The sequence below is a fragment of the Bombina bombina genome, chromosome 2 (genome assembly GCF_027579735.1).
Source record: "Bombina bombina isolate aBomBom1 chromosome 2, aBomBom1.pri, whole genome shotgun sequence".
In the NCBI taxonomy this organism is placed as follows: Eukaryota; Metazoa; Chordata; class Amphibia; order Anura; family Bombinatoridae; genus Bombina; species Bombina bombina.
Genome location: NC_069500.1, coordinates 1,000,547,152 through 1,000,559,277, shown reverse-complemented (window position 1 = coordinate 1,000,559,277; position 12,126 = coordinate 1,000,547,152). Strand labels below are relative to the sequence as shown.

The 12,126-nt window shown below is 40.9% G+C and overlaps 1 protein-coding gene across 2 annotated transcripts in view; it reads right to left on the bottom strand.

Annotated features, from left to right (window-relative positions):
• The window catches only part of AP1AR (adaptor related protein complex 1 associated regulatory protein), a 190,039-nt gene that overhangs the window by 29,060 nt on the left and 148,853 nt on the right, over positions 1-12,126 (bottom strand). For both annotated transcript variants that reach the window (XM_053703552.1, XM_053703553.1), the window contains 2 exons: positions 9,110-9,174; positions 1,336-1,406 (listed from right to left, as the gene is read on the bottom strand). In XM_053703552.1, coding sequence (XP_053559527.1) covers positions 1,336-1,406; positions 9,110-9,174 — 136 coding nt within the window. The remainder of the gene's footprint in view (positions 1-1,335; positions 1,407-9,109; positions 9,175-12,126) is intronic.

Below are 12,126 nucleotides of genomic sequence, written 5' to 3'. Positions count from 1 at the left end.
CACATTTGTTTTATTCAATCACTTGTGGAATAAGGATTGCTGTTTTACAATGATTAAAGGACTTGGTTTTATATCATTGTTTGTGATTCCTTGAACAAGTGAGCTTTCTCATTACCATTCCGCTGGGGAAAAGCCAGTAAGCCTGTAATTACTGACCGCTGCTTGGAGAAGTTCTATCAGAGGAAGCAAGCTGCCAGGAGAGTGTTCACCGCAGCAAAGAGATTGTCCACCGGAGAGAGCAAGCTGGTTTGCTCCGATAACCAGTCCGCTCCTACCAGCACATTGGTGTGCTCAGCAAGAGTGTGAGTACCCTGGGTATAGAATACTTGTGCTCGTTTGTGCTATTATCGCTGTGGATACACACATTGGTCGCCTCTGTTTGTCTCCTACCTCCACAGATTTACCTGCTGCATTAGAGGGAAAGAAGGAGCTTGCTGAGTACTGAGAATCCATCGTTGTCGACAGGGAATACTTTGGTCTATATCAATAAACTTTTTACTGACTTGTCCTCCTAGATCAAACATTGTGGACTAATTTGTAGTGAGATATTAACACTTAGTGAGGGGCAACTTTCCATTCCCATTATGTACCTATAATCCTGCACGGGTCTTAGATATATCATTACATTTTGTTACATATCTTATTGTGTTAATCTAGTAATTTTTAGTGCCCTCTAGTGTGTTCACACAATTTCCTAACCAAGACTGAAGTCTACAGGTTCCTGTTTGCCCCTGTTTGTGTAATAAGTATTTTCATAAGCAGGTGAGTGTCTGCACTTTCTACTTTCTCAGCTACTTTCAATGGGTGTCCCAGCCTATCCTCATCAACAGTGCTAAACTGTGAGCTTCTAAGTAAGTTTTAAAAAAGGTTTTATGCTGGATTTTTAGATCAGTATCTGTACATATTCTTCTTTATAGTAGTGTATATTACATGGAGTTATATGACAATTGGTGTATTCTCTCTCTGTAAAGACAACAGAGAGGTATACAAGGTATGCTAAACTTTCATACCCAGTTCCTCTCCATATTTTGTCACTCCCCTGTACCTCCTCAGCATGTAAGCTTACAAGCCCAGCTTTCCTGTAGATTACCTTCTTGAAAGGTGCAACAGTTGGCAACTCTTAGCGGGGTCCTCTACCCACTCATCTTGTATCTCTTAAATGAGTATATATAAATCATACCTATGTTTATAGCTCTATACAAATGTATGATTATATATATAATAATGCTATATATCAATGCTTTTGTGCTCTTAGTGCAAACAAACTGGAGATCTGCAAAAAGAAACAGAGTTTCATAACAAACACAAATGAAAGAAATATTTGAAGAGACTTACGACTACTCCTAAAAGCTTCATATTGCGACTTCACATTCTGCAAATAAGATTCAAAATCTTCTGCTATAGAGCTGTAAAATGAAAGAAAACAACACAATATCTTACAAAATATTAAAGTTCAGGTTAAAAGGCTTTTTCATATTCAAGAATTTTGCTAAGAGCGTAATAATAAAATACAATCTGAATCAGGATATTCTGGTCAATTATTACTTGTACATTATTTAAACACATTTATCTACCATCAATTTGTTTATTCCTGGCAGCTCATTTACGATTTAAATACAGAAAAGTTAAAGAAGACTAAAGAAGGAAAAACATCTCAAATATTTTTTTAAACACCTTTGCATAAATATATATTTTTTTTTGCAAACTGAATAAGAGACAATTTTAAATGGAACATTTTACAAAACTATAATGCAAAACATATCTCTTACACTAATCAGGTATCACTCTGTAAGGCCTCTTCCATGGATCTATAACCTCACTTGTTCAAAGAGTAATTTATGGCAGCCAGAAGTAGGTGCTAGCATGTTTATATACAGTATGAGGATTAAGTAAAATACAGTAAAACACACTAGATTATAAAAAGTCATACAAGAAAAACTTGTTTTTATCTCTATCATCTCACCTGACTAATGTAATAATGAGGTACTAGTGTGGTATATTACACACATCTGCTTGTAGTAGGCAGATATCTCCAGTCTACAGAGGGCCTCTCACATATGCAAGCTTTCCCCTTTCTACCAGTGTTATTCTGATACAGTTAAGTTAGGGCATATTTGGAGAGAGAAGTGGCAAAGGGGATTTCTCAAAACAATATCATGGTGTTGGGTTAGGAGTTTATATGGAAAGTAGCAGCTGTTTAGGTGTTTGGAGATGCAGCCTGTAAAGCCTACTGTACAAATTCCACCTGTCATAGTTCAAATATATTGACCTGATAAAAAAAAACTATGCAACCGAAAGACAACTATCCAGATATGGTCAACAGAAATTTCATAATTCCTAACCCAAAATGAAGAGATAGCTCTAGTGCAAATAGATTTTATCTTAAAAGGAGTTCAGTTCCTTGGGCCAATAGGAGTGCAGAGCAAATCCACCCGGCAAACAAGATAAGTATATCTAGATTCCCTCATATGTGAGATCAATATGACAAATCACCAAATCTACAAAAAAAAATGTGTAACACGCTGTGAGTAAAAAACACAAACTTGAGAACTAAAACCGCAATATATATCTGTAAATAAAAATAGTGTTATATTATTACACAGTGCACAAACAAAATACAGGTACCACATATGAACCAAAAAATAAGGTAAGATGGATTTAGTCATTTTATTCCGCACAATTTCAACAACAAAAGCAACAACAAAGTGCAACAATGTATTAAGGTGGGCAATTTCCTATATATAGATAAAGGTACTCACACTACTCAGATCTACATCTAGCTTTAGGATTACAACACTATATGAAATAGGCCTCCAGATCCGCTTCTATAAGCATTTATTTAAAATAATATTAAAAAACATGAAATATTAAAATGAACATACAGCCACTTTATCTGGTTACTCAGTCCGGTAAAATAGAACTCGGCACACTTTGGGGTTGTTTTAAACAAGAGCTGGAAACCAGTTCTGATAAGCAAAACAGAGTCTATCACGCGTCCTATTTGTTAACCGGTAAATCCCTTCCTTGTTGCTATGTCCTGCTTTTTCACCAAGCCACCAAATCTGCATGAAAACAGAATTTATGTTTACCTGATAAATTACTTTCTCCAACGGTGTGTCCGGTCCACGGCGTCATCCTTACTTGTGGGATATTCTCTTCCCCAACAGGAAATGGCAAAGAGCCCAGCAAAGCTGGTCACATGATCCCTCCTAGGCTCCGCCTACCCCAGTCATTCGACCGACGTTAAGGAGGAATATTTGCATAGGAGAAACCATATGGTACCGTGGTGACTGTAGTTAAAGAAAATAAATTATCAGACCTGATTAAAAAACCAGGGCGGGCCGTGGACCGGACACACCGTTGGAGAAAGTAATTTATCAGGTAAACATAAATTCTGTTTTCTCCAACATAGGTGTGTCCGGTCCACGGCGTCATCCTTACTTGTGGGAACCAATACCAAAGCTTTAGGACACGGATGAAGGGAGGGAGCAAATCAGGTCACCTAAATGGAAGGCACCACGGCTTGCAAAACCTTTCTCCCAAAAATAGCCTCAGAAGAAGCAAAAGTATCAAACTTGTAAAATTTGGTAAAAGTGTGCAGTGAAGACCAAGTCGCTGCCCTACATATCTGATCAACAGAAGCCTCGTTCTTGAAGGCCCATGTGGAAGCCACAGCCCTAGTGGAATGAGCTGTGATTCTTTCGGGAGGCTGCCGTCCGGCAGTCTCGTAAGCCAATCTGATGATGCTTTTAATCCAAAAAGAGAGAGAGGTAGAAGTTGCTTTTTGACCTCTCCTTTTACCGGAATAAACAACAAACAAGGAAGATGTTTGTCTAAAATCCTTTGTAGCATCTAAATAGAATTTTAGAGCGCGAACAACATCCAAATTGTGCAACAAACGTTCCTTCTTTGAAACTGGTTTCGGACACAGAGAAGGTACGATAATCTCCTGGTTAATGTTTTTGTTAGAAACAACTTTTGGAAGAAAACCAGGTTTAGTACGTAAAACCACCTTATCTGCATGGAACACCAGATAAGGAGGAGAACACTGCAGAGCAGATAATTCTGAAACTCTTCTGGCAGAAGAAATTGCAACTAAAAACAAAACTTTCCAAGATAATAATTTAATATCAACGGAATGCAAGGGTTCAAACGGAACCCCCTGAAGAACTGAAAGAACTAAATTGAGACTCCAAGGAGGAGTCAAAGGTTTGTAAACAGGCTTAATTCTAACCAGAGCCTGAACAAAAGCTTGAACATCTGGCACAGCAGCCAGTTTTTTGTGAAGTAACACCGACAAGGCAGAAATCTGTCCCTTCAGGGAACTTGCAGATAATCCTTTTTCCAATCCTTCTTGAAGGAAGGATAGGATCCTAGGAATCTTAACCTTGTCCCAAGGGAATCCTTTAGATTCACACCAACAGATATATTTTTTCCAAATTTTGTGGTAAATCTTTCTAGTTACAGGCTTTCTGGCCTGAACAAGAGTATCGATAACAGAATCTGAGAACCCTCGCTTCGATAAAATCAAGCGTTCAATCTCCAAGCAGTCAGCTGGAGTGAAACCAGATTCGGATGTTCGAACGGACCCTGAACAAGAAGGTCTCGTCTCAAAGGTAGCTTCCAAGGTGGAGCCGATGACATATTCACCAGATCTGCATACCAAGTCCTGCGTGGCCACGCAGGAGCTATCAAGATCACCGACGCCCTCTCCTGATTGATCCTGGCTACCAGCCTGGGGATGAGAGGAAAGGGCGGGAACACATAAGCTAGTTTGAAGGTCCAAGGTGCTACTAGTGCATCCACTAGAGCCGCCTTGGGATCCCTGGATCTGGACCCGTAGCAAGGAACTTTGAAGTTCTGACGAGAGGCCATCAGATCCATGTCTGGAATGCCCCACAGCTGAGTGACTTGGGCAAAGATTTCCGGATGGAGTTCCCACTCCCCCGGATGCAATGTCTGACGACTCAGAAAATCCGCTTCCCAATTTTCCACTCCTGGGATGTGGATAGCAGACAGGTGGCAGGAGTGAGACTCCGCCCATAGAATGATTTTGGTCACTTCTTCCATCGCTAGGGAACTCCTTGTTCCCCCCTGATGGTTGATGTACGCAACAGTTGTCATGTTGTCTGATTGAAACCGTATGAACTTGGCCCTCGCTAGCTGAGGCCAAGCCTTGAGAGCATTGAATATCGCTCTCAGTTCCAGAATATTTATCGGTAGAAGAGATTCTTCCCGAGACCAAAGACCCTGAGCTTTCAGGGATCCCCAGACCGCGCCCCAGCCCATCAGACTGGCGTCGGTCGTGACAATGACCCACTCTGGTCTGCGGAATGTCATCCCTTGTGACAGGTTGTCCAGGGACAGCCACCAACGGAGTGAGTCTCTGGTCCTCTGATTTACTTGTATCTTCGGAGACAAGTCTGTATAGTCCCCATTCCACTGACTGAGCATGCACAGTTGTAATGGTCTTAGATGAATGCGCGCAAAAGGAACTATGTCCATTGCCGCTACCATCAACCCGATCACTTCCATGCACTGAGCTATGGAAGGAAGAGGAACGGAATGAAGTATCCGACAAGAGTCTAGAAGTTTTGTTTTTCTGGCCTCTGTTAGAAAAATCCTCATTTCTAAGGAGTCTATAATTGTTCCCAAGAAGGGAACCCTTGTTGACGGGGATAGAGAACTCTTTTCCACGTTCACTTTCCATCCGTGAGATCTGAGAAAGGCCAGGACGATGTCCGTGTGAGCCTTTGCTTGAGGAAGGGACGACGCTTGAATCAAAATGTCGTCCAAGTAAAGTACTACAGCAATGCCCCTTGGTCTTAGCACAGCTAGAAGGGACCCTAGTACCTTTGTGAAAATCCTTGGAGCAGTGGCTAATCCGAAAGGAAGCGCCACGAACTGGGTTAAACACTAAAAAACTCTAAGCCATCTCCGTGGAGATGTTGCCTGTACAACGGCAAAGAGAATGACTGGGGTAGGCGGAGCCTAGGAGGGATCATGTGACCAGCTTTGCTGGGCTCTTTGCCATTTCCTGTTGGGGAAGAGAATATCCCACAAGTAAGGATGACGCCGTGGACCGGACACACCTATGTTGGAGAAAAGGGAGTTGCTGGAATTACCCAGTGGTTGATCTCAGTCTACCTGGAATAGACTCTCTCTCTGAACAATCCCTCCATGCACACAATGGTTGTAAAAGGAACAACCCACGGTGTGATTCAATCTGAAAGGTGCTAAAAAAAAGGAACTTCAGACCTTAAAAACCAGAAGAACAGCTGGGTTTTTTTAGCGTACAGAAAGACATAATTTATGCTTACATGATAAAAAAAAAATTCTGGTCACTAGGAGGGAGAAAATCTTCCCAAAGCTCTTAGAGTACTCAATCTTTCACACATCTCTAGTATGTTAGTTAGGAAAGGACAAAGCAGGGAATAAGAAGTGCAAAATAGACATGACGCCAGAAAAAATGATTATCTGGCCTGTTAAGGATCCTGACAACTGGAGTTGGGAAGCACTGCTCTAAAGTATAATATAATTGAGTGGGGACAGAATTAGTATGCTCCATGAAATACTCAGATAAACACAAAAAAAAAAATACAAGACCACCAAAGCAATTTTACTGTGCAAATTTGTACACATACAACAGTAAAATAATAAGGTTGCAATTTGTAACAGGAACTTAAAAATAAGTCTAAGTATATAGGATAGTATATCTTTTTCCAACACACATTGGAGAGTAAATAAAACTTACCCCCTCCACACAGACAAGATAAATAAAACAGAGGCAAAAATAATAGCCAAAAAAAAACCTGTTGTGTCAGTACAGCATTGCAGATGTGAATGTTAATGCGTTAGCATGGTTAGCCGGTGGGTTAACTTCTCTCTGATAAAACCACTCCTCTCCACAAAGAATCTGGAGCACCTCAAAACTTCACATTCTTCCTATGAAGGCAAAGATAAGACTAACATACAAGAGAGGTGGAAGGGATTAAGTACTCAGAGTTTTAGGAATCTTTGCCTTATCCTAGTGGCCAGGAGTTGAATCCCAGGAGTAACGGCTTGTTGACTCTCACCACCTTTTGAAGGAAAAGAGGACTCTTGAAACAAGCCTATTTCTCCTGAGGTGAACCTATACTGCATAATAGACTGGCATTTGAGGTAGGGAAAAATCTGGTAACTACAGGAAATTAATATGGAAATTAATGGAAAGTATCATAAAAGAAAGAATTATGACTTCCATAAAGACAAACAATTTAGAGTACTAAAATAGCATGGTTTTATTTCAGGGAGATCATGTCAGACTAATCTAATTGACTTCTTCGATTATGGCCGCGTTCTGCTAGCGTCTCCAGCGAGCCCATCGCTCGCTTGGAACGTTTGGGGAACGCTTCCAAGTGAGGCACTGGGTGCTCGCTGAACGCTGGGATGACATCAGTCCCAGCATTTCTAGCATGCTGGTAACGCTGGGACTTTGCCGAGCCAGCATCCAAGCTTCTCAGCTTGCTATGACGCAGCGCGGGAGGGTTTTCCTGATCCCCCCCCTAAAAAGTGACGTCTTTACTGGTGCTGGGTCTTGGCGTTTGCCGAACGCGGCCTATGTAACAAAAGTATTAGACCAGGGTGGAGCAGTTGATGTAGCATTACTAGATATCAGCAAAGCATTTGACACTGTCCCACAAAATCAAATAATTCACAAACGGTATCTCCTTGGTCTAGTGTAAACTGGAGGGGGAGGTTTATAGTGGTGTTCCTCAGAGGTCCGTTCTGGAGCCTATTTTTGTTTTGTTTTTTAACATATTTATCAGAGATATCAGCAAAGGTCTACAGGAGAAGAATGAACAAATGACTGGGATCTAAAGTTTAACAACAATGCATTTAAGGAAGACAAATCGAAACGTTAATTACAGACTCAATGACACTTTACTGACTGTTACAAATGAGAGTTGGAAATTATTTCAGATGATTTAAAATGTAGTAAATCTAGTATTGCAGAGAGTAAGGCCAGTAGAATGCTTGGTTGTATTGGTAGAGGTATTTGCAGCAGAAATTTTAAGGTTCTTATGCCACTTTACAGATTATTAGTTAGGCCTCATCTTGAGGTGCAGTTCTGGAGGACATATCTCCAGAGGGATATAAACAAACTGGAATCTGTGCAAAGAAGGACTACTAAAATGGCATGTTCTAAAAAAACTAAAAACTTACCAGGAGAGGTTCAATGACCTAAATATATATATATATATATAACTTAGAGGAGAAAAGGGAAAGAGGTGATACGATAGTAACTTTCAAGTACATTGAGGGGCTTCGCTGAGGCTGTGAATTTTTTTCATAATTTTTTTCATAAAGAAATATTCAAGGACAAGGGGTCATGAAGGGTAGTAGATTCATGAGTAATTTGCAGAAGCACTTCTTTACAGAAAGGGTAACTCATTCATGGAATAAACTTCCTCAAGAGGTGGTAATGACGAACACTGTGGGGGACTTTAACAATGCCTGGGATAAGCATAAGGCTAACCTACAAACTAGATAAGTTTACACTTTTAGGAAATATTGGGAAGACTTGTTGGGCCTATGGTTCTTATCTGCTGTCAAAAGCTATGTTTCTATGTTAAGAAATAACAGGTTTCCACCGCTACTAAGCCTCCTTTGCTAACGCTTATCAACTCTCTCTCTCTCTCTCTATATATATATATATAAATATATATATATATATATATATATATAATTATATTACATATATATATATAATTATATTACAATTATCTATATAGTATTCTGTGAAGCCAGTCTCAAACAGTACCAGTGAGTTGGGCCCTTCATGGATTCTTGCACCGGAGCCCTATGATATCTAGTTATGCTTCTGCTTTTGGGTTTCAAGTCCCTTTCATTTCTATTTCCTCCAGTAAAACCACCAGCTAACCAGTAGAGGGCATTCTTCAACAAACAATATAAAAACACAGGTCATATGAAACACGTTTTCATCCAAAGATTTCATATTATATGCCTGCAAATATAGGCATTCTATTTTTTAACTAAATTACATTATGATGCGATGAAAAATACAAAAAATTATTACTTTCAGATTAGAAAATCAAACAGAGATTACCTCTTGTGGTTTTCTCCATGTTTAGAAGCTTGAGCACGCTGTCTCATCCACTGCAACCTGTGTTGCTATAGAAATAAAGGGAGGTAAAAACCTATGTTACTGATTTTGACACTTAGCCTAGGGTATATCTTATATGAAAAAAAAAAACATTTTTAAAACAGGATCCAAAGTGTAAACCTTAAAAAAAGGGCTTTATAACTTATGTCAACATATAAATTAGAACATAGGAACATTGTTAGAACAATTATAATATGTACATACAAGTTTTATTTTTTATTGTTTGTGTGTGTGTGTGTGTGTGTGTTTTACAGTTCAAAGTGGAAGGAATCCTTTATAAAAGAAATGTTTTTCAGGAAAAAATCATTGCAACCTTAAGGAAATACTGACAAAGGACAACAACTATAAAATGTATAATCAAACACAACTAAAACAATAAAAACAGAATTTATGCTTACCTGATAAATTGCTTTCTCTTACGGTGTATCCAGCCCACGGATTCATCCTTACTTGTGGATATTCTCAATCCCTACAGGAAGTGGCAAAGAGAGCACACAGCAAAGCTGTCCATATAGCTCCCCTCAGGCTCCGCCCCCCCAGTCATTCGACCGACGGTTAGGAGAAAAAGGAGAACCATAGGGTGCAGTGGTGACTGTAGTTATTTTAAATTAAATTTGAACCTGACTTAATTGTCAGGGCGGGCCGTGGACTGGATACACCGTAAGAGAAAGCAATTTATCAGGTAAGCATAAATTCTGTTTTCTCTTACTTGGTGTATCCAGTCCACGGATTCATCCTTACTTGTGGGATACCAATACCAAAGCTTTAGGACACGGATGAAGGGAGGGAACAAGTCAGGTAACCTAAACGGAAGGCACCACTGCTTGCAAAACCTCTCTCCCAAAAATAGCCTCCGAAGAAGCAAAAGTATCGAATTTGTAAAATTTGGCAAAAGTATGCAGTGAAGACCAAGTCGCTGCCTTACAAATCTGTTCAACAGAAGCCTCATTCTTGAAAGCCCATGAGGAAGCCACAGCTCTGGTGGAATGAGCTGTAATTCGTTCAGGAGGCTGCTGTCCAGCAGTCTCATAAGCCAATCGGATGATGCTTTTCAGCCAAAAGGAAAGAGAGGTAGCAGTCGCTTTCTGACCTCTCCTCTTACCAGAATAGACGACAAACAAGGATGATGTTTGTCTGAAATCTTTAGTTGCTTTTAAATAGAATTTTAAAGCACAAACCACGTCAAGATTGTGTAAAAGTCGTTCCTTCCTAGAAACTGGATTAGGACACAGAGAAGGAACAATGATTTCCTGGTTAATATTCTTATTAGAAACCACTTTTGGAAGAAAACCAGGTTTGGTACGCAAAACAACCTTATCTGCATGGAACACCAGATAGGGTGAATCACACTGCAAAGCAGACAATTCAGAAACTCTTTGAGCAGAAGAAATGGCTACTAAACACAAAACTTTCCAAGATAATAACTTAATATCTATGGAATGCAAAGGTTCAAACGGAACCCCTTGAAGAACTGAAAGAACTAAATTTAGACTCCATGGAGGAGCCACAGGCTTGAAAACAGGCTTGATTCTAACTAGGGCCTGTGCAAACGCCTGAACGTCTGGTACAGCTGCCAGGCGCTTATGTAACAGGATAGACAGAGCAGATATCTGTCCCTTTAAGGAACTAGCTGACAGACCTTTCTCCAATCCTTCTTGGAGAAAAGCCAATATCCTTGGAATCCTAACCTTACTCCACGAGTAACCCTTGGATTCACACCAACCAAGATATTTCCGCCATATCTTATGGTAAATTTTCCTGGTGACAGGCTTTCTGGCCTCTATCAGAGTGTCTATAACTGAATCAGAGAAACCACGCTTAGCTAGGATTAAGCGTTCACTCTCCAAGCAGTCAGTTGCAGAGAAACTAGATTTGGATGCTTGAAAGGACCTTGAATTAGAAGATCCTGCCTCGATGGCAGTTTCAATGGTGGGACCGATGACATGTCCACTAGGTCTGCAAACCAAGTCCTGCGTGGCCACGCAGGCGCTATCAGAATTACCGAAGCCTTCTCCTGTTTGATTCTGGCTATTAGCCGAGGGAGAAGAGGAAATGGTGGAAAGACATAAGCTAGACTGAATGACCAAGGCGCTGTTAAAGCATCTATCAATGCCGCCTTGGGATCCCTGGATCTGGATCCATAAAGGGGAAGTTTGGTGTTCTGACGGGACGCCATCAGATCCAATTCTGGAATGCCCCACAGCTGGGTCAGCTGAACAAAAACCTCCGGGTGGAGTTCCCACTCCCCCGGATGAAAAGTCTGACGACTTAGAAAATCCGCCTCCCAGTTGTCTACCCCTGGGATGTGAATTGCAGATAGATGGCAGGAGTGATCCTCCGCCCATTTGATGATCTTGGATACTACCTTCATCTCTAGGGAACTCTTTGTTCCTCCCTGATGATTGATGTACGCTACAGTCGTGATGTTGTCCGACTGGAATCTGATGAATTTGGCCTCCGCTAGTTGAGGCCACGCCTGGAGCGTATTGAATATCGCTCTCAGCTCCAAAATGTTTATCGGGAGAAGAGATTCTTCCCGAGACCATAGACCCTGAGCCTTCAGGGAGTTCCAGACCGCACCCCAGCCTAACAGACTGGCATCGGTCGTGACAATGATCCACTCCGGTCTGCGGAAACTCATTCCCTGAGACAGGTGATCTTGAGACAACCACCAGAGAAGAGAGTCTCTGGTTTTCTGGCCCATTTGTATTTGAGGAGACAAATCTGCGTAATCCCCATTCCACTGTTTGAGCATGCACAGTTGCAGTGGTCTGAGATGAATTCGGGCAAAAGGGACTACGTCCATTGCCGCAACCATTAAACCTATTACCTCCATGCACTGCGCCACAGAAGGCAGAGGAATGGAATGAAGAGCTCGGCAAGTATTCAACAGTTTTGACTTCCTGACCTCTGTCAGAAAGATTTTCATTTCTACTGAGTCTATTAGTGTTCCCAGGAAG